The following is a 25,546-nucleotide window of genomic DNA, read 5'->3' on the forward strand; positions in this document are numbered from 1 at the left end:
CAGGGCCTTAGGTCAAGTCCAACTAGATCCATTTTAGCTTAGTGAAGTTTTTCCCAAAGCACAGCTCTGTGATTTCTCTCATAGAGGGCCATTTTATCAACAATGATCAAAGTGCTTCTCATCTCACATGCAAGCAGCATTACTGATATTGATAAAAGATTAAATGACTTACTTGAAGAATGCAAAGCGTGCTCCATGAAGTTTCCAGTGTGTATTGTAATCTATACTGTCAGGAATGAGCTAAGGAATGTTTGTAATGGCACAGTGTTACACTCTCAGCAAACGCTGGCCCACCTGGCACCGATGAGCTCTACAGTAAACAGTAACTTTGATGGTCTTCTGAACTGAACCTTGACGCTGGGCTTTCAGCCTCAGACCTCATACCTGGGCACACATGCTAATCACATGTCAGAAATATGCCTCTGGGAGCTGTGGAAGAGAGACACTGACACTATTGTTCTGTTCTTCTCTCAAAGATTGCCCCCCCTCCCCCCCCCCCCCCCCCCAGTTCCTAGTTGTTGCCTGTGCAGCTGATTCCGCGTTTGTGCCTTACTGTCCGTCCATCTGTCTTAGAAATGCTCACCCAGCATGAAATAATTTCTGACAGACTTGGTTTGTAAGAATCTTGCTCCTAACATCTCAGTTCTTTATGTCCAAACCTCACCTGGTAACTGTTTTCTTTACATCAGCTACTGGAAGGACATTATAGGCCAGAGTAGTAGTAGATCTATTTCTACTTTGTCTGTCCTGTTCCTCTGTCTCAGTGTGTCTTATTTTCCTCTTCGCACTCAGTGATTTTTCCATCTTCCTCCCTCCACTCACCTCTATTTGGCTGCCACACTACCTGTCACCACTGATTTATTTTGCACTTGATGTAGATACTAATCTCAGATTTCCTGAATTTTTTTCTAGACTAGTTTCTTAACTGCATGAATACTTTGAATACAAATCAAAATCCTGTAGTCAGTGTTTCCCAAACCCAGTTAATGTCCCTATCAGATTTCCTTATAGAGTTTCTTTCTCAGAATTGCTCCACACAGGAAATGAATACTCTGGATCTTCATTCCATTTGTTTCCATCTCTAAGACCTTGGCTGAAACCTCAGCCTCAGTTCTGCCCACACCAGAGGCCTTTGACATTATAGCACTAAAATGGGTCATTTAAAATGATTGATTGCTTTGACTTTTAAAACCTTGACAGATACGTCTGTGTCAAGGGATAGTCCAGTCCCTTTTGACCAATAGTAAACGGTTCTGTTGTATTTATAGGTACAATGAAGATGAGAGACAAGTTTCTGTTCATGCCACTGCAAACAACCATAGTCTTCTTTTAGTAGGTGATGAAGCCCCTTTGGCACCCTGTCATAAGTATAACTGCTTCGAGGTGCAACACTAAGAAATAATCACAAGCTCTCTTTGTGTTAGGAGATAACTGTCTGGGTTTCTGCTCTGTTTTTGATATATTTTAGTTTCATGCCAGCCCCCCTGCTCGATCCAAGTGTGCTTCCAAGCAAATCCCGTAATTGCCAAATGGCATACTTAACCCACTACTTTATTTTAGTTGGAAAATCAAATATATGTGGTGTAGTCCATGCACAGTCATTATGCAGTTTTGAAGGGTTTTTTTCTTTCTTTTTTGTCTGATGTTGGTCATCACAGCCCTGTTGTCAGTTTTGCGTCATAACTGGATGAATGACCAGATTTAGAGGATGTTTGTGTTGTGAGCTGTTTTCAGTGATTCTATGCATTTAGCCTAACAAGTTATTGTATTTATTGTTTTCTGATGGTACCAGCTTGATGAGCAGGAGCAGCTAAATACAGCAGTTTACTTCAAGTTCACTTTATTTTTTTTACTCACCAATTTTATATACAGTGTAGCAATGGTGCTGCTGAAATAAAACTCCTAAAGACTGACTGGCATGTGATATGCATTGCTTTTGGAAAGATAACTCATGTTATACAGTCCCTGGAAGTGTATGCCTCAATGTTAGGATGCATTAGCGTTTACTCTACAAAAGACACAGTAAGTGGTCAAAATGACTTGTTATCGTATCACAACACGTCTTGGTGGTTCTTTACACTTGTATTTAGCACTGTCCGCTTGTGATCTGATTATCCAAGATGCATTTTAAAACCATGTGTAAACAGGGTCAGTGTTAACAGTGATTGAGATAAGTTGGGTGTTAATTTAGAGTCGGTGGCTGTTTTAAAGCCCCAACACACCGATAGTCTACGTACACAGGTGTTTAGCAATTATGTTGCCTGATAAGACATTGTCTCAGGACTGTATGGATATGTTGAGAGTGTGCTTGATTGACATCTCCTTCACCCCTATTTTGGTTTGGTTGCACCTATCAGGACGGGACTACTTAGACTTTTTTACCATTCTTATTTTGGCCCATATTTTTGTAACATCACGCAATTCACAGCTCGAGAGTTGAGTGAGTGCTTATGTACAGAATTAATGTGATAAATGCTGGTTGGAGACTTTGTTAATGGCTTAATATACTGTCTGTACCTAAACAAACATCATCAGTAACATAATTGCTCTGAGGTTTGTCTAAGACAGAGCAGCAACAAAACTCTATTTCCTTCTGTAAATGAGACAGCATCATGCTGCTAATGTATTTGTCTTTATTCACTTGAACATTCAGCTGATGTGCTCTACTATTGACCTCCAAGACCATCGTCATGGTCTTGGAGATGTTTGTTCCACTGTGACACTGAAGTACCACCTAGCTCAGTGTGTGGGACTGGCTTCTGAGGTGAGGGTTTGCACTTCATTGCCACTCCTAAGTACAGGCATTAGCCATCAATGACAAACACTGGCCCAGGCCCAGCATGCCACAGCCTCACAATGAGCTCACTGTCGTGAGCTGAGATCAGCCCCCCAACCCCCCACCGTCTTTACTGGGAGAAACACCACATGCAGAGCTGCTGTGTTCATGTCAAAGACACAAGACATCTTCACATATTTCACTATCACCAGTTTGTAAGACCATTGATGCAAGCCTTTTCTGTCAGAGTACTACTTTTATCAACATCTTTGTAGCCTGTGGCATGTCCGTTAGACAAATTTATTAAACCTGTATGTCTGAAACACTTAGTAGATTATCTGCTTTATTCCAGCTTTTATACAAGCTTGCTATTTTTAAGATCTGACAATGTTTTGCCTTTAAAAATGTCTAGATCTAAATAATTTTATTTCAATGGTAGTCAGACTTCTAGGCTCTCACTTTAATGAATAATATATCTCCTGGGGGAATCCTCACTGCCTACTCAACACAATGGAGTCATGCGATGCTGGCAAGAGCATCACCAATCATGCAAAACCCACAAAACAGTCCTTATGACCATCAAGTAATGTTCCGAAAATAACAGGCCCTGTTTGGGTAGTTCTCATCTACACAGACACACAGTCCTCTGCCAGTAATCAGCGTTTTACAGTCTGGAGAGGTTGTTAGGGTTGCAACAGTCCTGGCAAATTGGTAAGGGGGAGTGGATCATGTCTTTCCACTTGTGTCTGCAGCCAGTCTGATAAAGGAGACAAAAGCTTTCTGAGTGATCTTGTGTTTGTGTCTGATTCTGTTATGGGTGAGAAAGAGGTGGGGGCTAACAGGGGATTGTGTTTGCATGTGTGCTGTCATGCATGGAGCAGCAGTTGACGTCATAGCTTGACAAATCCTGAAGGACCAGTGTAGCTTTTTGTGTGCAAGCACTTAAATGTGTATGTCTGAAGCCCATTCCCCTTCTTACGGTATTTAAGGGCAGGAAGTTCCTGGTTGAAGCCAGGAAACCCAGGTTGTCCCTGACGAGCCATCCAGCTGTGTCCTCGGTCAGATAACCTTTCATCATTTTACCCCACAGTCAGCACTTCAGTCCAGGAAACCTTCACCTCCAGCAGAACGGTCCTGCCTTGTACAAAATGAGTTGAAATATTCATAGCATGGCTTTGAGCAGTGGTTCTGAACATTTTTGGCTTGTGACCTCTCAAAATGAAGCAGTGTTTACTTGTGACCCCTCATCATACGTTATGGCCTGTTGTGCCAACATGAATTGTGAGCAGGTCAACCAGAGTATGATTTTTTTTTTTTTCCTTGGATTGTGTTAATTTACATTGTTTTATCATATTTATACAGCTCTTTTCTAGGCTGACGACCACTCAAAGCGCTTTTACAACAAAAATCTGCATTCACCCTTTCACACACGTTCATATGATGGCGAGACCACCTGCTCATTATAAGCTTTTAACATTCACACACACTCTCACATCGATGGCACAGCATCAGGAGCAATTTGGGGTTCAGTATCTTGCCCAAGGTTACTTCGACAGGTATACTGCTGAGGCCAGGGATAGAACCACCGACCTGATAAGTGGGTGGACAACAATGGATTTCGCAGTCGAAAGTACACAATTCCACAATTAAGTCACACAGTGATACCAGCTTTGTACTAAGAGACAAACGCTAAAGTGACAGAGCCTCAAAGAAGCAGAGTACATCTCAATAATCACAGATGGGTGAACTTCACAAGCTCCTCAGAGCTACATTAGAGTCACAGCTCATGTTAAGACCAGCAAATGGGAAATGAAAAGTTTTGTCCTGCAGATGTGGCCTGTTCTCCAATCACACACTGGACTCAACATAGCTGAGGTTTTGCAATCTGCTGTTTTTGGAATGGGAGCTTGACATGAAGGAAAACAACAATCATCCCAGTATTATTGCTGTTGTTACAGACAATGCAGGAAATATGGATGTAGGGGTGAGAGAGGCTGGACTGTCCCCACACATCAAGTGTTTTGCACACACTAAACCTTGCTTCACCAGTGAGTTTGAATGTAGGCCGCTCCATCCGCCTGCTTGGTCGAGTGAGGCATGTAGCAACTTTTCTTTTCCGCAGTTCAACTACTACAGCTGAGCTGACCACCAAACACACAGTTAAACCTGCCAGTACATAAAGTGATCCTGGATGTGGTCGCCTGATGGAACAGCTCTCTGAATTATTTTCTGAAAGGCGGCTACTGACTGCTGCATTATTTCTGTTGGTGAGCTTCTGAATTGATTTTAGAAAACTTGTGATGTTTGGATAAATATGAATATTCAGAATTGGTTTATTAAGTCATGCAGCTCTATTTAAAGTCAGAAAATCTTTCCTAGAGTTATTGATGACTTACCAAGTCAGTCACCACAATGCACCATCTTGCCAATCATCAATCACCACTAACTCCTTCAATTGACAAACATGTCCACTCTGCAGTACGTTTACAGAATTCATGGCCTCTGAGATCAGACCCTTTCATGAAAAGGCACTTACTCATCAAATTCTCTCAGCTAGAGTAAAACAAAGTGGATGCACAATTAATCGTAAACCAATTGTCAAACCAACCTGTAAGTATAGTCTACTGTTGCTGTTTTTGTACATGGGGATAAATACATACTATTTGGTTTCATGTTGTGGTGGCATCATTATAATTTACATCATCTTTATTTCATTTCACAAAATTTTAAAGATGGCACTGGGATATCAAGTCTTATTTTAATTCAAATATTTAAACATAATGTGAAATGCAAGGCACTTTATGATTTTCAAGAGCGGTGCAACTGTTTGGAAAGATGAGTGGATATTTTTGATAAATAAATACCCCTGATTTCAATTGAATAATTATAACATTGCTACCGTTTTTACTGAATAAATCTTACCCAGTTGCAGTTCTCATTGACAGAGACATGACACAGTGTCAGTGCCAGAGTTTTAGCTGTGAATGAACAGCACAACATTAAGTCAGCAGAGTAAAAAGAGAGTCTGCTGACTTTTATCTAATCTATGGACTTCTTGCTGCTCAGCCAGCCATGTGACTGCACAGGAGGCCTTATCCCAGTGGGGTGCATTGATGGGAAGACAAAGCACTGTTTCCCATGACATCATCACCATTATTTACCCCTATTGGGCCTCTAGATGACTCTGATCTGGCTCACAAGACACTCCATACTGGAATACCCTGGGGGTGAATGGAGGTGCATTAGATGTCATATTTTATTGCCACATGACCACACTGCTGATTGCCCTCAGCACAGCACACATTAACTTTCACTCATTTCAGACAACAAGAGAATTGGATCACTATTTGTGTCATGATGCTGAAAGTGGCTGACTCTGTGTTCAGTCAAACTTGAGCAGATTCAATTTTAGTAGTCTAGCTGACATTTTTAGACATCTGTCATTATAATAGTCTACTGCCAGTAAAACCCAAACAGATGACAGAAGTACAGTTTAGGCGTCAATGACCCCATTCCATTATTTAGCTTATTTCAGATATGTGGTTATAGGTGTATAAGTAACAGGAAATGTCAATACTGAAATGCCAAACTAGGTTTTGGGGTAGTTTAGAAACTGTGTCACCATTACATAGTTTGTCTGCAATAGATCATGGAAGTTGATTTTTCAACTGTAAAATGCCCTAAATATTATGTATCTTGATTACATTTCCTTAAAAAAAAAAAAAGAAAAGAAAAGAAAGAAAGAAATCTAAGGGATCCATATCAAGATTACTGTTTTTGTTATGTATTTATATAAAAAAAAATCTTTATTGACTGATACATGGTAATGTGATTTTTAAAAATCCCAAATATTGATTTCACTGTCGGCCTCAAAAATCTGTCAGGCTTTAGTAATTATGTCGTTTGTCTTTAACTAGTTGTTTTTGCTGCCTGACTTGGCAAGGACAATCTTGAAAACAAGACTTTTTTTTTTAGACTCAATGACGCTTGCCTGCTTAAAATGTAGGTTAATAAAATAATGTTGAAACAATTTCACAGCTCGGCTCGTCATCAAGCTCTGCAGTGGCCTGATAATGAGCCACTCATTTGAATCAAGTGTGTTGGAGCAGGAAACACCTAAAACACACAGGGTAGTGGGTCCCGAGTACCAGAATTGAGAAACACTGCCCTAGTCCAAGACCCAAAATTGTGCTTAGAGTCAGCACCCTGTATTTACCAATGGATAGGTGACATTACGGTTGCCTTATCTCTCCCTTGCAGTTGTTTGACTTCACGGTGCCACTGCTCGGCATTTCTGAAAACGTGTTCCAGGAAATAGCTGTGGTGAAATGCTGTGAAGTGTGAGCCTACTGAGAAATATGCCCTGTCATAAGTAATTTTGTTATTCTGATAACAAAAATGTCTCAGGCTGTGAAAAAGCATGATATTTAAAACATTTGATCGCATGCTCACATGCACGCACTAAGCTTGACTTTGACCTTCAAATTCACAGCCTGCTGATAAGACATTACTTCTGGCCTGTTGTATTGGTGATGAGGTTGTCAATCAAAACTTGTGAAAGCACAGTAGAGACTGAATCACAGACAGACTGCTGAGGTTGACTTTTTTTTTTCTCCTCCTCCCCTTCTCCCCCCCTCGTCTTGTCTACCACAGATCGAGAGGACCAGTCCATTCTTTGCACGTGAGTATACAGGCTCATTCTACTACTCTATACACTACTACATAAATATTGTGTTTTCAGCTTCTATAAACACTTTTTGTGCTTGATTGAAACTTTTTATTAAACCTGAAGCATATTAAAGTTACTGTTGCTAAAACAATAACCAGAACCCACACATGCTTTTACTTCTTATAATGCTGAGATATTGCATGCCTCCTTTCTGCTTTATATTTTCAGAAATAACATCACATTGTGCACTATATTTCCCTCTGGCTTTTTATCTTCATCTCTGAATTAAATGAAAATGAAAGTGACAATAATGCATTTACTGTTAATTACACAAGTTCATGAGCAGTGCAAGAGAACCAGCTGCGTCGGGGCCCTTGACGGTTATTTTAAACCGTGTATCTCAGTGACACTGACCATACTGTCACTACTTGAGAGAAAAGTGGGAAATGTGGGTCTGAGAAATGCCTGACATTTCTGCTGTGCAGCCCTCTGGTGTCTTTTCAATGACAAGTTTCTGCAGATGACAGGAATGTCAGCAAAGAAAATGCCAGAGTGGGTATCAAGACGTAAACCAAGCAGCCCTTTTACTCATGCTGGGTGAATGGTGAGGTGTATGTGTTATTTTGTGTTCTATGTGCACACAGGATGTGTGTTATGCTTGTGCACACTTATACATACAGACATTAAAATACAGATTATGCACATTACCAAGGCCTTTGGCTCTGTGATACACAAACTGATTACAGACTAGTATGAAACACTAAATATGGACACACTACAAAACATAGAAGCCTCACAAGACACCATTAAGTCAGCACTCCCTGTTTGTATGGCTGAAATGGGGGAGCTGAGGAATTTAGCACCCAGACCAAGGCCAGCAACAATGACTTTGACATAATCCCTCCATGATTACCCTCTGTTCACAGTAGCCAACGAGACTGACAGCGCTTACACACCAGTTTCCCAGTCTTTACCCCAGCCACATCACACTCACTCAGTCTGAAAGGAAAAACAATATTTTGTGCATACTTGGTGTGTACAAATGTGCACTTACTGTAAAACCACAAGTGTGCTCTAAATGTAAACTGCTCCCCCCAAAGAGAAGAATTTTTTTCCCTGTTTTTCTGTGCCATGGTTACTGTATGACAGAGCAGTGAAAAGCAGGCTTCCATACGCCAGCAACCACAAGCCTGAACTGAACCAAAACTCAAAAAATGTTGCAGAGAAAATCCCACATGATAAGATATGCACCAGTATTTAGTTTGAGTGTTAGGATTATATTTGTGTATTTTTTTGTAGCATAAAATAGAACAGCGCTTGTGTTCTTTCCTCACCCACATGCACCTGCAGATCTAAAGTTAAGTAGGACAATGTGCCTTAGCTTTTTTGATCCAGTTTTTAAGATGACAGATGACCTAAGGTGTACATGTAAAGGCTTAGATTTGGTTAATTGTTTCACTGTTCACACTGTTCTGAGGATGTCTGTTTTCGTGTGCACTGTCTTCTCTTGTCTCTCAGAGGTGAGTCAGGAGCTGGCAAGACGGAAAACACAAAAAAGGTCATTCAGTACCTGGCACATGTTGCCTCCTCCCACAAAGGAAGAAAAGACCACAACATTCCTGTGAGTATTCTCCTTTGTCATGTGTCTGATTTAGGTGAGCAATGCCTGAACTGAATGAGCCCAGAGGAATGTGTTGAACACAAACATTAATGTTGGATTGGTATGAAAAATGATTTACGACCACTTTGCCCCATCATATCTGTCTATGTCCCCACAGTTATGAAAGTCACAAGTTACTGATGTACTGCTTTTTGCAAATAATATAGATATAAGTATAGATTTCAGTGCCTGTAGCAGGTGACATGGCTTTGTGCACCAGATATGTGTGCACGCAATCTAACAATTTGCATTTGTTTATCTGTAACATACAGCCAGAATCACCAAAACCAGTGAAACTACAGGCAAGTCTTTATGCTTTCATATACACCATGTGCATGCTACACTCAAATTTTCCTCTCAAACAGACTTACTTTCTCTAAAATGGGCTCATAGAATATCTGTTTGTCCGGAGTCCACTAAGAGCGGATGAGATGTTCTCAGGAAGTTCAAAGACACCAGAAGTAACAGTTGACAGTAAATGTAATGTATTTAGTAAAAACTATGCAGAAAGCAGCATATTTAGCGTTTACATTTTCTTTCTCTGTCAGGCACAAAATGCAGTCGTTGTAAGTACATTTTAAAACTTGCATGGTTATTTTATTTTATGTGAATGTCTTTGTTTGCAAAAGTGTAAATTTGCTCACCATTATTGTGATTACTCAGTGACATACATTTCCATACATGTTGTTTTTATTTGTTGTAGCCACAAGTTGAGCCTTGGCCATTGTCTTATGCTGTATGAACCATAGTTTGCTGCTGCAGAAACACTTAAAATGCCTTTTATACTGACATACATATATCTTATCTGTGTTTTCAACTGTTGGAAGTTAAAATGGTGACCTGTCCATACCTGTCTTGCTTAAAAGTGTCAGCTATGGACATCTATAAGTTTCAGTCCTGGTCATCAGGACTGAGATCCTGCAGGTAGTTCTTATAGCCACCTAAGCTCTGACGGAATAACAGTATACCTGAGAGCACGGTACAAACAATTAAGTACCTGTTAACCTACAACACGAACAGTAATCTGGGTCTTGAGGGCCAGGATTACAGACCACTGAGGTATTATAGGAACACCTGTTTCTAATTCCAGCCACAGACTGCTGTAGGTTGTGCTTCAATTCTGATGCTAATGCATCATTTTAAAAATGTTTAGCTTCAACAACAGGTTCATTTGTATCCATGACATTAATGCAATTTATTATTTTCCATAATAACAATTGAATCTCCCTATATCCTACAGAGTGGACCCCTGTTTTATGTGAGTAGTATGTAGTTTTTCACCTGTTTTTCTCACCTCACTTACAGTATAAATGGGGTTCTTTACCCACTCTGTTGCCACCTACTCTTTACCCTCAAAAATAATTATTAACCTTTTAATATTACCTGAAGTTGGGCAGTAGATGCTTTCTACCCACCTTAATCCTCCTGCTCTGGTCTGCTTTAACTTCTGCATTGCATGATCTGTACTTTCTCCTAACTGAGTTGTTAGAATCTGCTTCTAACAGACATTGACATTACTTAAAATGTGATGATTTCTCCTCTCAAAAGAAATCAATCATTGCTCTAACTTTCATTTAATAAACTAATGGGCTACCATGAAGCTGATAGATGCCATGTTATTTGCCTGCCTGTATCATGAAGCAGGTTATTGACATGCATCCACTGTCTAATGTGTACTACTCTGTCTTACTTAAAAAAAAGAAAAGAAAAAAAAAAAGAACAACTCTAGTGTTAATCTGTTAGCACTGAGGTTTGAAGTTTAATCCCTACTGGCCCGACTGACCTCAGTGTCACAGACTGTCTTTTGAGAATAATTGTAGCAATGTAATATGTTGAAGTCTAACAACAGAACTCAGTCATCTGCTGAGTAGTGGTTTGAGGAACATATCTAATATGTTTCTGCATGAACAGATTCAGGTAAAATAATGTAGCTGCTGTTCATCAGGGTTCATCAGTCAGTAAACTACTTAGCAGACTTGGCTAGTGTTCTGAAAAAAAAAAAAAAAAAAAAAAGACCAATTTACTTACATTTATTAAGGTATGACATTACTGGTATTAACTTAACATCAACAATATTCAAATATATTTGTGTCATTCAAAAGTAGTGTCATATCTGTCAGGAGCTGCATAGTTGGTCAATTATTGTAATATTGACAAATTGGCAGTAAGTTTGATTTGGTGACATTTTGATATCTGCAATGGAAATATCCTTTTTGTTGTTTTTTACTTCACAGTAATCCTCCCATTTTCTGTATGTTATGCATAGACAGTAGTTACCCCACACTATATTATGTAGGCCTTCATGCAAAGTTTAATTTAAGTGGTTCGCTGGTTTTCAGCCAAACTCATCTTCATAACTTGAGCTTGACGTAGTGGCTGATACAGAACCTCCTTTGACCACTTTGACATTAAGTTGAGCCCAAAAGGTCTGTTGGCCCAGATGAGTTCTCCACATAGGCTTGCTTCTGCTCAGATTTAAGCAGTCTGAAACGTTTCCCAAGGAGTATTCTACTTTTTCTTGTTGGAGAAAAGAGGGACTTGTTCTCTGTCTGGCCTCATGACCTCCGGGGCAGATGTTGAGCAATGAATACACATCCGTGACTACTGGCCTCATAAGATTTAGTGGAACAGTTTTGACTGATCCTCTTTCCTTCCACTCAATCTGTCCTAAAGTCCTGCTCCATGGCCTGCCAAAGAGCTTGCACTTTGATAAGAGACACACATGTAGCTATGACCTGTAAATGTTTTCATTAAAGGCAGAAATTTAAAAAAAGGAGATAATGAGTCTTTTTTTTTAGCTTCAAAATGACTCTGTATTTGCAGTGACTGATAATGTGCCTCTTTTTAAGTAACTTTGAGGTCGCATGTTGTTTAAATTTTATCATGGCTGCAGAACAATTGGCCATCTCAAGTGGAGGAGCCAGCTCTGTTGGCTGTCTGTCTGACATGCTCACTTTGCAGCAGGAATGTGGGTCAACTTCTAATGCTACTAAATTGGCCCCCCACTGGTGTTTGTAATTTACTCTTTGTTTTTAAGTGCGTACAGCAGACCACACAGATGGGTAGATTTTGCCAATGAGCAATTTTAACTACCAAGTTGCACCGCTGGCCTGTGTTTATGTAGAAACAAAGGTCTTTCATTTGGAGCCTCTGCCCTCTGCGGGCTTTGCTACTGTTCTGATAGCTGGAAAAGGACCAGATTTATCCAGCTCAGCCCTGCTTCATTCCAGCTGCTCAAAAACTCAATTAAAAGCAGCTCTCCAGCCAAAGATCACATTACAAGTCTCACATCCTGAGCACAGTGCTGATTCCTCATCCCGCAGAGTTCCCTTTTTGTGGAAAATGGCCTCCTCAAACCTTTAGCTATTTTTGACGTAATGGGAACATATTCCACTCAGCCACAAGAAGAGAAGTAACATTGCAGATGAAATAGATTTTCTCCCAGCCATTTTGGATTCTCTGGTCATGACAAAGCCCACAATGTGGTTTTGATGGAAACAGAGTGGGCCACCTGTCCAAACATCTGCATATTTACTTATTCAGCCTCTTAAAGTGTCCACACTGACATAAAAAGAGCCAAAGTGTTTTTGTTGTGTGTTGTGGACACATTTTTCCTGACATGACAAAGAGGCTATCTGGCTTTTCTCACAACAAAAAGACTTTCCCAGAGATGTTCTCTCAATCACTCATTGGCAGCATTACTCATCATTTATCCTCAGTCAGCCAGAGCAGGGCTCAGTGTCTTGCAAATTAAACTTCATAAGGTAAAACTTCTGCACATTGATTTAACTGGGTAGTGGAAGGTTTTATGATCACCATGTTTACAGGCTTCTCAAGTCCACTGCCAGGAACTAATGCTTTCAGCATTTTGATTCCTTAAATATGATCAGATCATTTGTTTAATTGTTCAGTTAATAAGATGTCCAAACATAAAGCCCCAGGCAAAGAAATCGAATTGCTTGCTTTGTCCAAAACCCAAAAACGTTTTATTTACAATATCATAAAACAAAGAATAGCAGCAGAACATGAGCTGGAAGCAGAGAAGCTTTGGCAGAATATGAATCGCTTATTTTTGGTCAAACCACTAATTGTTGAGGCACTGATCATATCTATTCAGAACATTTATCTGACCTACAAACAGGAATTTCTTCTTAACTATTTGGAATTGTTTTGAAGATCGTAATATGATGAGCTTTTGATTATACTTAAGGGTGTTTTTTCCCCTTCATTTTAGTTTCATTTCTCATTTGAGTCTTGCAGAATAAAAAATACAAACACTTTGGCCAGTACCACATAATGTTTTATGTTTGTCATCATACACATTAATATTATCAAGATGATTAAGGGCATAATTTACTTAATTCATATTAGTCTAATTATTCCCATATATTGACATGTCTGAGCTATGATGTCTTTTTAAATTTTATTCTCAAAATTGTGTTAAGTCAGATTTTATTTAACATGCATAACATAGCTATGGAAATGTAATTAGCCCAATAAGAATTAATCACATCTGACTGGCGCCTCCTGTGGAAGTTGGCCACTGTCAGATGCCTGCTGTGTTTGTCTGCATGTTTGTCTTTGTTTTTTCAGTTGTCAGTGAAGATCTGTGCATCACAATTATTCTTATGTTTGTTTGTTCTACTTGACTTTTTCATTCGGTGACAGAACTGCTGTAACATCCTTCTGTTGTTTTGTTTTTTTTCAGGGTGAATTGGAACGGCAGCTTTTACAAGCCAACCCCATCCTTGAATCTTTCGGAAATGCTAAAACAGTGAAAAATGACAACTCTTCACGTTTTGTAAGTACAGGAAAACCATATTCATGAAGAGGGGCTACATTGTTGATATGCATCTCGTAAAATGTCATTTTACAATTTTAGAAATACTGCAACGGCTGTGCAAATGACCTGGTGATCAGTGTTAATGTTTATGGATTCATGCAGTACATTATTTTATAAACATTACACTTATCTGATACCCCTTGTCATGAGGCCTCACTGTGTGTGTTTTAACACAGCCATTATGCTGGTGATTGATTTGTATACATCTTATCTCGTGCACTCCCTGAGCATTTATCCTCTGTACATCTCTGCAGGGGAAATTCATCCGGATCAACTTTGATGTCACCGGATACATTGTTGGAGCCAATATTGAAACGTGTATCCTGTTTTAAGGTGCCTGACTACCGTCCTGCTTGTTGATGTTAGAATTTGCAGTTAGTGCTGATACTGTGGCAGGATCAGCGCAGTCAGTGCTGGTCTGTCAGTCAACAGAGAATTGCGGGTCGAAACCAATCTGGAATTGGCCCTCTTCCTCCTGGAGGAATATGTGATATTTAGGTGCTGCTTTGTCAATAAAATTTCTATTACCGATTTCCCAAATTTGTTAGTTGTAGGTTTACATGTTACCTAGGTGTATGAACGATCCTAAAACAAAGCTTACTTTGTTACACCATCATCACATTACAGATATTCATCCTACATAGCCACAAAATGCAAATGATGCATTACCTCATTGCTAAGCATCCCACAAACAGCTGTGTTTTAAAAAAGAAAAATGGTATTAAAAATGAGTTCATCTTCCTTTCACTCACCTCCAAAACAAATACTCACACTAGCAGATGAAGATCAACACAAAATGAAAGTTACTGAGCCACCAAATAGATGTTTTCTTTGACCATTATGTGTCAGACTTACTGGAGAAATCCAGAGCTATTCGTCAAGCCAAAGATGAGCGCACCTTCCACGTTTTCTATCAGCTGTTGGCTGGAGCTGGAGAGCACCTCAAGTGTAAGTAGACTGAGCTTTTATACCATCTAGTATAAGAGTATCAAATGATATTACATAGTTCATACTCATACCAAGCAGTGGCAACAATTCAAATGAATGCAAATCAGTCACCTCCTCTTAGAAATAATTACAAATAACTGGTGTGTCCTCTGTCAGTCCTCAGGTCTTAACTGTGTTCCTAAATGCTTTTCCATTTGTCTTTCCACAGCGGACCTTCTTTTGGAAGGATTCAACAACTACCGTTTCCTGTCCAATGGTAACATCCCAATCCCTGGCCAGCAGGACAAAGACAACTTCCAGGAGACCATGGAGGCCATGCACATCATGAGCTTTGCCCATGATGAGATTCTGGGTATGTTTGTCAAGGAGTTTGCTCTCACTTTTTTATAGCATACTCTGTCTGCTGTATACCTGGTGAGATTAAGCATGGACAACAGCTTTTGGTAGAGATTATTTATGAAGGTCCCTCTGATTTTATAGTTTTGGAAATTGTTTGGCTCCAGGTTGACGTCACAGTGAAATGACAGAGTATCTTTGGCTTCTGTAATGTGACCTGTTCCAGAATAAGCAGAATATGTAGGCAGTGTGTCATTTCAAGAAATATTTCATCAGATCTTTCAGAATTGGCCATCACCTAGACCGAAATACAAAACATATGAAGCTTTAGAGGACTGTTGGCACGCACACACACACACACACACACACACACACACACACACACACACACACACACACACACACACACACACACACACACACACACACACACACACACACACGCACACGAGGGACGAGAGAGAAATGAATATATCAGACCCCAACCATCATCTTCAGGAAATGTCATCAAAGTTTCTTCAAATGTATATAAATGCTCTCCTCCTCCTCCAATAATATTGCTCTGCTTGCCACTACAATCAAACCAGTTAACAGTCAGGGTTGGTTTTACATGATGGGCAGGTTAGCAAGTCACACCAAATCACATTGGACTGGATGAGTTTATATATGAATTCATCGATTATAGTAATGTGAAGAGATGAGTCTTCAAAAATATTGTAACACTGTACAGAAAGCCAAAAGAAAGGAATTCTTACATAAAAATATGATTTTTGACAAGTTAATTGCATATACCAAGAGATAACACAACAAGTAAGTTGGAAAATATATTTTTGTCTCAGGGTATTATATATTATAAGTACGAAATGTTTTTTTCATTAATCTTCAGTGAGATGAAGGTTTCATCGAGGTCATCTCTTAATCCCTCCACGACCATGAAACGAACCTGTTTTTATCAGTTTTATTGCTGAAACACATTCGTGTGATGCTAAAGTGATGGCTTACTACAGTAATATTCTCTGCATTCTTATGTCTGTAGCCATGTTGAAGGTGGTGTCCTCAGTGCTTCAGTTTGGTAACATTGTCTTTAAGAAGGAGAGGAACACAGACCAAGCTTCTATGCCTGATAATACTGGTAGGTATCACACACACATGCACATATGCATGCACACCAATCCTTTTACATCTGCTTCATAACCTTGTCTCACAGGTCAACACATTCTCCTCCTCCTTTTCCTCTTCCCATATATTCTTCAGCTCCTCTCTGCCCTTTTCCTGCCTCCCTCACACCGCGTACCTCATCCACAGAACAGAGGAACTGGCGATTTATGTCTTTTCTCTGCCCAAGCCTTGTCAACCTGCCATTAATTCTCATCATTATCAGGATTTACTGCTGAAGGAAATGGGGAACAGCCTTCCAGTTCCTCCACATGTGGCACTGCATATTTGGCACTTAAATGAGGGAGACAGGGAGAGAGAATGTGTCTAATGCTGGTGATGCAGCTTGGCCAGATATTCCCAAATGGGATGAGCAGAACTCAGGACTGAAGCAGATGTTTATTTTATTATTATTTTTTTAAGTTGTAGTGCGACTTGGCTGATTTAGACCAGATCCTGTTTTTTTTTCTACTTTTCCAAAGGCTCCAGCCATTTAAAATATAACATTTTCCCTATTACATTTCAGAGGAAACACTTTTTATTATATTCAGTGATAGGAAACTACATTGTTGACCTACCATCTGTGGCTTTTAGAGGGGTTTGTAATAAAATTGATGAAATAATCTAATTGTCAAACACTATTGGCAAAATAATTCTGGAAAGGATCCTCATCTCTATCACATCTCTCTTGAAAACAAGCAATAATGTCACCCTCATGTCTTGACAGGACGTATAAGCCACAAGGCCAGTATATAGTATACACTGGCCTTGTGACCTCCTTCCATTCTCATTTAAATAAACATTTTTTTTCCTGTCGTGCTTTTTCCATCTCTGATTCTCAGCTGCCCAGAAGTTGTGTCATCTGCTGGGTATGAATGTAATGGAGTTTACCAGAGCCATCCTGTCTCCAAGGATCAAAGTGGGGAGAGACTACGTCCAGAAAGCACAGACTAAAGAGCAGGTTGGGTAGCTTTTTTTTTTACTGACACGATTCCTATGGTGCTTATTGGTGAGAAACATCCTGTCATCAAGCTTAAAAACCAGATCTGATATCATAGTGTATTTCTTGTTGTTCTGGGAACAAGGGAAGTGTGATTTACCTTAGATGAAAGTGCTCCAAAGTACATCTCCTGTTCATGAATCATTCATTGCCATTTAAAGTGCAGTGCTCTGCAGAACTTCTGATCATACTGGCTACAGGTCAATGGATACAGCTTTTCTCTCAGCTGTTTTAGATAATAGCGTCTGACTCAGAAAGCATCTGGAACATTAACTGTATACAGTCTTGCCATGAGTGATGATGAATGAGTCCATTCGTTCAGCGTAGAGCAGATTTCTTCTTGGTGATCTGGAAGTGTGTCTGAATTACGCTGACTCAAGCCAGTCTTATGTGCCTGTGCTCGTTCTCTGCCCTTTTAAACACACACACTCACACATATATCTTTGGCCATGTCGGCTCTCCATCTCCTTATATTGTCTCTCATTATTTCTTCCATTCTAACTCTCCCCTCTTCTCTCTTTCCGTCCAGGCTGACTTTGCTGTCGAGGCCCTGGCTAAAGCGACATATGAGCGTCTGTTCCGCTGGCTGGTCCATCGCATTAATAAAGCTCTGGACAGAACCAAACGGCAAGGGGCCTCCTTCATCGGTATCCTGGACATTGCGGGTTTTGAGATTTTCCAGGTTTGGATTATAATCTTGCTAATTTTTGAGTCTTTAAAGAAGAAATTTTGCCTCGTTGTGGGTTGAGTAAATGTTTTTATTAACTGTGACTGGCAGCTCTATATCTTGCTCTGTCAGTTGGTTGGTCGGTCCACAAAACTCATTTATCCAAAGTCTGACCCCACAGTGTCTGCCTAGAAAAATTCTGACCATTGGACAAACGTAGTTGATGACCCCTGGTGTAGTACATGGCCGTACGTGGTCGCAGCTATTGTGGCATTGCACTTGTTTTTGTTTACTACAGTTAATGATGATGTTTGTCTTTGTTGTTGTTGTAGCTATCTACATTTGAGGTTTTGAATTCTTGTCATCTATGCACATTTCCAATGAGAGTATTGTTCTTACCTGTATTTCTCCTGTACCACAGCTGAACTCGTTTGAGCAGCTGTGCATCAACTACACCAATGAGAAGCTGCAGCAGCTCTTCAACCACACCATGTTCATCCTGGAGCAGGAAGAGTACCAGAGGGAGGGTATCGAGTGGAGCTTCATCGACTTCGGCCTGGACCTGCAGCCCTGCATCGACCTCATTGAGAGGCCGGTCAGTGTGAATGAGAAGCTAGTTTCAATGAGATGAAGCACATTTAGGAACATACCTATTTAAACTTATTTTTCCTTTTATTCTTGAATTACTTAGCAATACAAAATTCAGTGACTAAATAATAATGCCACATTTTGCCATTCACTCTCTTTCAAGTCTTTATTTCTGTCCCATGTTGATATTACTTCAGGCTAACCCTCCAGGAGTGCTGGCTTTGCTGGATGAAGAGTGCTGGTTCCCCAAGGCCACAGACAAAACCTTTGTAGACAAGCTGATCCAAGAGCAGGGTACACACACCAAGTTCCAGAAGCCGCGCCAGCTCAAAGATAAGGCCGACTTCTGCATCATCCACTATGCCGGCAGGGTATGCTCATTTTATCTCTTTAAAAATCACACTCAGCAGTCTGTCTGGCTTTGCTTTACTAAAAATACACACAGTAGCTGGAAGTCCACACCTGGCCGGTTTTCAAAAGAAAAAATAAAATGGGTCTTCCCTTGGAAATTACAATTTTCTGAAGGATAATGCTTTTCTTTTTTAAGCTAGAGGTTAGTCTGTCTTCAAAAAAGCACTCACCAAGACAAAAAAAGGTTATCATATTGATAGTCATACTTGTATGACTCAGTTACCTCTATGGTTACATCAGCCCATGCTTTTTGATGAAGAAATAGAATCAGTTCCTGGAAGGCTTGTACGACTCCCTTGCTTATAATTGTACTTTTATACTGTGTTGGACCAGCTTATTTATGCTCGTCTAAATGAATATTTTCTGAAACATCTCTTTTCCTTCCTGACCTGCACAATTTCAGTAGTAAGTGAAAAGTTGCAGCCGGTGTGCAGTTCAGATTAAACTATGACACAAAGTTCTGCTGTGGTGGGATTTCAGGGAATACTGAGTCTTGGTTTGATTTATATGACACTGTATGAAAGTGAATTTGGACACTGTCAGTGGGGTTATGCAATAGAACTCTGCATTTGTCCAGCAGAGAGACCTGCTGAGTAGCACATCTGTTTACCATTATGTGGGCTGTGTCGTTTTACACCACAATTAGTCAAAGACTCAAACATTTGAACTCTAAAGACGTCTGCAGTGGAGAAAAATCTGCAGCGCCATGAAGCCAAACGTTGTTAATTTTGTCAACATTGATATGTCCCCCTTGGAAAAATTACCTCATGTATGCTGCCTGACTCACTGCAGTAAAGTGTGGGCTGTTTATTGTGTGTGTGTGTGTGTGTGTGTGTGTGTGTGTGTGTGTGTGTGTGTGTGTGTGTGTGTGTGTGTGTGTGTGTGTGTGTGTGTGTGTGTGTGTGTGTGTGTGTGTGTGTGTGTGTGTGTGTGTGTGTGTGTGTGTAAATAATACTAATATTTCCTCCTTAGGGTTCCTCTTCTGTTGTTTAATTATAATTTAATTATAGAAAGGATAAAGATAAACTTTAAATGCTTGTCACATTAAAAACAGCTAATTTAACAGACTTTTAAAAAGTGTTTCTTAATGTTATGTGTTAAAACAAATATCGAATATCAACAGATTGTTGAGAATCCGGACTATCAGTATCATATCTACTTCAAAAGCCCTGTATCAGAGTATAACTGTGATATTAATTTTGTCCATATCACTGAGCTGTACCACTTCATTGCTACAGGTGGATTATAAGGCAGATGAGTGGCTAATGAAGAACATGGACCCCCTGAATGACAATGTGGCCACTCTTCTGCATCAGTCAACTGACAAATTTGTGGCTGAACTTTGGAAAGATGGTAAGCTGCTTTCCGTAAACGCTTTCACATCTGTAACATCTTTAATTATGTGTAAACACCATGAACAGTATTAGATAAAAGAACTATCAATTTTAATAACGCATCCTTTAAGATTCATTGTGTATGGTCATGTTTGCTTACTTGATTAACAAGCACGTCAGTATGTCTCTCACTCAAGCCTTCTAACAACAGCTGTCTGCCTTGTGGACCCAGGCCCACACACTTCTGATTTCTCAGAATTAACATCACCCTCCCCTCCCTGTGTCTCTCTCTCTGTGTTGTAGAGATTCAGACCATTCAAAGGGCTTCATTCTATGACAATGTCACTAGTCTGGATGAGCCAGCAGGTGAATGACTGGGTCGTGCTGTAGCAGACCTGGGCCAAAATAATAGTAGCTGAAACTTAACAGTTTTGGGTCGTGAAAACAAGCTGTTCACGGTGCTTGATAGGCTAAATGTGAGCACCTCCCAAGCAGGTTAACTTCTTGAAAGTGTACTGGTATATTTTTGCCCAGATCTGGCTGTATGTTCCATGCTTCAGCCGGTGCTGTGTCCATCATAGCTACAATGGCTCCCATTTGCTTCCAGGCTGCATGGCTCTCTTGTCTCAGCCAAAAGCAGTAGTGCTTGATTTCCAAACGAGTTGAAGTAGAATATAATCAACTGCTCCCTCTAGTCAAACTAGTGTGCTTTAATTTGTGTCAGTGTTTGAGACTCTTGTGATCTTTGTATTTTCATTAGCAAGCATTTTGAATGTAGTGCAGCTGTTGGACGTCATAGCTTTCTGTTTTTGTCCCTCCTCTGTGATGTGATACATCCATGAGCAAATTAAGTATCTAAAGCTCGACTGAAGAAAATTCAACGAAATTAATTCCCCGTCTTCCTCCTTCCTAGACTGGATGACAGTTGTGGAAAATTGAAACCAGGTGTTGGCAGTTGCTTTGGCTCTGAGCTCAGACATCCTTGCAGAGGGTCCAGACAGCAGCACATACATCACTTCAGTTTAAATGTTGGAACTCCAGCTGTCAGTGGCTCTGCAAATACTTTCTACTTCAGTATAGTTGGTTGGACATTAATAGGTGGCGTAGTGCATATTTAATTGACTGTCAAGTCATAACTCATATGCTGTGTCATTTGTTAAGCTGTTTTTTTTTTCTCGAGTAAGTCTATTACTACAGCAATTACTGCCAGATTCTAAAAAGACTATTTGATGGATAAGTCTGGTGATGTTCCATATTTTTCTTATTGTCAAGAAAAACTGACAATGGATCAATCACACAACAATAACTGTCCAATGTCTATCTTATTCCTGTCTGCCATAGAGCCTCAAGATATCAGTGAGCCACACCATTGCACTGCCTGACATGTTCCTTTTTTACAATGAACATGGCGCTGTGGTTTATTTCGACTCAATCCCATTAGACACCTGCTGCCATAAATACTCACTATAGCGCCAAATGATGTCACCTGAGTCATTTTCTGACAGCTGACAAAGATCCCCTCAGTTAACAGTCATCAATTAATCTGCATATTGTTTCCTTGATTAATTGTTTAGTGAACAAAACATCAGAAAACGGAAAATTCCCATTGCAGTTTCCAAAGTCACATCTTGAAGTATCTTGTTTTGTCCAAAACTCAACGATATTCAACCAAAGACAGACAAGGAAATGTAGCTAATGCTCACATTTGAGAAGCTGTAACCACCAGGTTGTTTTGCAAATTTGCCCTGAAAAATAGTTAAAGTGACTATTTGATTATCAAAATACATTTTCTGTCTTTTATGAACGGTGATTTTTAAAAAAAATATATTTGTAGCATTCTCATAATTTTGCATCAGGTATTTGTGATGCCATAAATTTTGCCAAATTGTGTATGTCATGTTGAGAAGAGATGGTTTTCCTGGCAGTATGTTGATGCAGGTTTTCTGTCATGACCAGTATTAATGCCGTTAAGCTTTCATGCAGCTGCCATCAAGCATTGTCTGTCATCCATTTGAACAAGAGAAGAGCATTTGAGTTCTTGGACTTTTATTTTGTTAAGGCTTAGTAAGTAAATTATAAAGATTGTCCTTCTCTCCTAGGTAACACATCATATAGAGCCCTGTATGTACAGACCCTTAACCTCAGGAATAGATAGCCGATGTGCTCCATCTCCATCCAGAAACTAGTGGTAGTTCTAGACTTTGAATCCCACTTTGCTGGACTCCAGTTGGTTGTTTGTTTGACAGTAGTGTGTAATGTCTTTACCATCCATCTGCACTTGTAGCTACATTGTTGCTCCTGCTGCTCCTGAAGTACATCTGTGCTGCCCGTCAAGTCTTCCGCTCTAACCAGTTCTGTCCATCTCCCCAACAGTTGACCGCATCGTGGGCCTGGACCAGGTGGCCGGGATGAATGAGACAGCCTTTGGTGCCACCTACAAAACGAAAAAGGGCATGTTTCGTACAGTGGGACAGCTCTACAAGGAGTCGCTCACCAAACTCATGGCCACACTGAGGAACACCAACCCCAACTTTGTCCGCTGCATCATCCCCAACCACGAAAAAAGAGTAAATACATCATCAAACCTTAGATGTTAGTTGTGTGTCAAGCAGTGGAAAGTGAGGGAGCTGGGTTTTTTTATTATACTGTTCCTGTAGCATTAATTTATTCTGTCACTTTATTATTATTTTTTATCAATTAATTCAGAAAATAAAGATAAATAAAAATCTTGAAAAAAGTCTGTGATCTTTGCCTCGAGCTACACATCCCCAGAATAGAAGTAATACACTTGTATATTGCACACTTGATATTTGTATATCAAGTGTACAAATACCTTTTTCTTTTCTCAGTGGTATATTTATCTTTTCCATCAGGCTGGTAAACTGGAGCCACACCTGGTTCTGGACCAGCTGAGGTGCAATGGAGTCCTAGAGGGCATTCGCATCTGCAGACAGGGCTTCCCCAACCGCATCGTCTTCCAGGAGTTCAGGCAGAGGTAACAAACAACAAGAAAAGTTTTTGGACTTTCTAAGTCAATTTTACACGAAGGAAAAATGTCATGTATCAATGATGTTTTTATCTTTTCTTTTGTTCACAGATATGAGATCCTGACACCCAATGCTATTCCCAAAGGATTCATGGATGGGAAACAAGCCTGTGAGAGAATGGTAGTGTTTTTTCTTTTTTTCTTTTTTTGCTGTATCAGTATAAAAGTTACAGGAACTATGGAAAGATAATGACCCAGGAATTAAACTAGGAAGTAAAAGTTTGTTTTGTGCATTCGTGTTTGCATTTAGAATCAGAAATACAATTTTCACACAAAAGGAAACAACAACATGGAGTCATCTTGTTGTTCTTTGTGTTTACTGTTGCATGACACAAATGTTTGAGTTTGATGGCATGAATGAAAGAAAAGGAGACATGCAGAAGAGAAAGATGAGCTGGAAAGGCAGTGCAGCAACTACGTTTAGTCCTCCTTCTGATCAAAGTGTAGGTTTAGTTTCCTCAAAAGGTTCTTGGTACCCTGGGAAAATTTTCAGGATGTAAACACTTATAACACAAATTCTTCCTTCATTGTAACGCAAATCATCAACAACTGTTCATGTGCCTTTTTATAGATCCGAGCCCTGGAGCTGGACCCCAACCTTTTCCGTATTGGTCAGAGTAAGATCTTCTTCAGAACTGGAGTTCTGGCTCACCTGGAGGAAGAGAGAGATCTGAAGATCACTGACATCATCATCTACTTCCAGTCTGTGTGTCGTGGATACTTGGCACGGAAGTGAGTGTCAGATCTCTGTATTTTTGTTCAAACTCTTTTTCAGGTATGAATGCATATCAGCATTTGGATACCCAAGATGCATTTGAGGACAGTGATCCAGTTACTCAAACCACCCCCAGACATGGTGGTTTCAGCCAAGCAGCCCACAAGAGTGCTGTTTGGTTCACTCTCACCACTCTAATAGAATACCACAGCAGGCAGCTGTTTTCAGCAAAAGAGCTCTGAAAAACCATTGTACTCAACCTGCTCTGTACCAAACAGCACACAGTTGGCAACAAGCTGTTGAACATAATGGAGTATTTAGCAGCCGAAGAGCCAGATACTTCCTTCAGGAGTTCGTAGAGACCAAAACCAAAGCTAAAAGTCAGTCAGAGTCAGAGTCAGTATTGGACGAGGCCAGAGATATGATTCCAAATGAATTATAGTGTTGCTCCATAACCATTCAATGTGTACATAAGCAGCTGTTTACCATGGTCGCCATATCAACTTAAAATTGAAATGTCAGTCTTGTGTTCACAACTTGTTTCCACTGCCCCTGTGTGAGAAAAAAAAAAACAAAAAACAAACAAACAAACAAAAAAAACAGTTATTGCAGGTTTAGGAGTGGTGCATTTACAGCTCATTTGTAAACTAAACGCAGCCCAACCTTGGTCTTGAAAATCACTCAAGATTTAAAAACACTGCTACAACCCAGACATTGATTTGTCACTCGTAATTGTTCTTTTTTCCTTTTCTTAGGGCCTTTGCTAAGAAACAACAGCAGCTGAGTGCCCTGAAGGTCCTCCAGAGGAATTGCGCTGCTTACTTGAAGCTGCGCCACTGGCAGTGGTGGAGGCTTTTCACCAAGGTGAGAGCCCTGACAGTTGCCTCCTCCAACAAACTAGTTCATATGTGCACATATGATCAAGATACATAGCTCCATATCTCTGCTTAACCAGACAATCTGAGCCCTGGTGACAAGCTTGTAAATTTTTAGAAATTTGTCATTAGATGCTTCAAAAATGTCTTCAGGTAAGTAAGGACTAAACAGACAAAAGAGAATATTGGAATCTCTCGACTAGTCCTCATCAGCAGACTGAATTTGCTCTGTTGCCATGGAAATGTATTAGGGTATCTGCAGACCTTAAAAAGTCTGAACAAGCTTTGAACCCGTCTCCTTAAAAAACATTATACACCTTTAAACTGTAGTTTCATCTAGTGCCATCAGACCTGTAGCAAACACTGTTGCTTCTACTAGATAATGCAGCTCTGAATCTCATCTAATCAACCCGAAATTGAAAACTGTCAATTTTAGTAAAACTTATCAAATTAATCATGTTTTAATTGCTTCATCCATACATACATTTTTTGCTGCTTATCTTCTTTCAGGTCAGGTTACTTG

General features: G+C 40.0%; 1 protein-coding gene across 8 annotated transcripts in view; it reads left to right on the top strand.

The window, feature by feature from the left end:
• Window positions 1-25,546, top strand: part of LOC139339315 (myosin-10) — a 55,848-nt gene that overhangs the window by 13,617 nt on the left and 16,685 nt on the right. Inside the window, exons 4-24 of one of the 8 annotated variants that reach the window (XM_070974873.1) lie at window positions 7,430-7,457; window positions 8,964-9,066; window positions 9,378-9,407; window positions 9,654-9,671; window positions 10,346-10,363; window positions 13,814-13,906; window positions 14,203-14,266; window positions 14,798-14,896; window positions 15,105-15,248; window positions 16,269-16,364; window positions 17,230-17,348; window positions 17,917-18,069; window positions 18,476-18,649; window positions 18,840-19,013; window positions 20,292-20,406; window positions 20,691-20,753; window positions 22,761-22,954; window positions 23,261-23,382; window positions 23,485-23,554; window positions 24,005-24,165; window positions 24,904-25,012. In XM_070974873.1, coding sequence (XP_070830974.1) covers window positions 7,430-7,457; window positions 8,964-9,066; window positions 9,378-9,407; window positions 9,654-9,671; window positions 10,346-10,363; window positions 13,814-13,906; window positions 14,203-14,266; window positions 14,798-14,896; window positions 15,105-15,248; window positions 16,269-16,364; window positions 17,230-17,348; window positions 17,917-18,069; window positions 18,476-18,649; window positions 18,840-19,013; window positions 20,292-20,406; window positions 20,691-20,753; window positions 22,761-22,954; window positions 23,261-23,382; window positions 23,485-23,554; window positions 24,005-24,165; window positions 24,904-25,012 — 2,147 coding nt within the window. The remainder of the gene's footprint in view (window positions 1-7,429; window positions 7,458-8,963; window positions 9,067-9,377; window positions 9,408-9,653; window positions 9,672-10,345; window positions 10,364-13,813; window positions 13,907-14,202; window positions 14,267-14,797; window positions 14,897-15,104; window positions 15,249-16,268; window positions 16,365-17,229; window positions 17,349-17,916; window positions 18,070-18,475; window positions 18,650-18,839; window positions 19,014-20,291; window positions 20,407-20,690; window positions 20,754-22,760; window positions 22,955-23,260; window positions 23,383-23,484; window positions 23,555-24,004; window positions 24,166-24,903; window positions 25,013-25,546) is intronic. The other 7 variants (XM_070974897.1, XM_070974882.1, XM_070974914.1 and 4 more) reach the window with 7 other exon arrangements.

The sequence above is a fragment of the Chaetodon trifascialis genome, chromosome 2 (assembly GCF_039877785.1).
Source record: "Chaetodon trifascialis isolate fChaTrf1 chromosome 2, fChaTrf1.hap1, whole genome shotgun sequence".
Taxonomy (NCBI): domain Eukaryota; kingdom Metazoa; phylum Chordata; class Actinopteri; order Chaetodontiformes; family Chaetodontidae; genus Chaetodon; species Chaetodon trifascialis.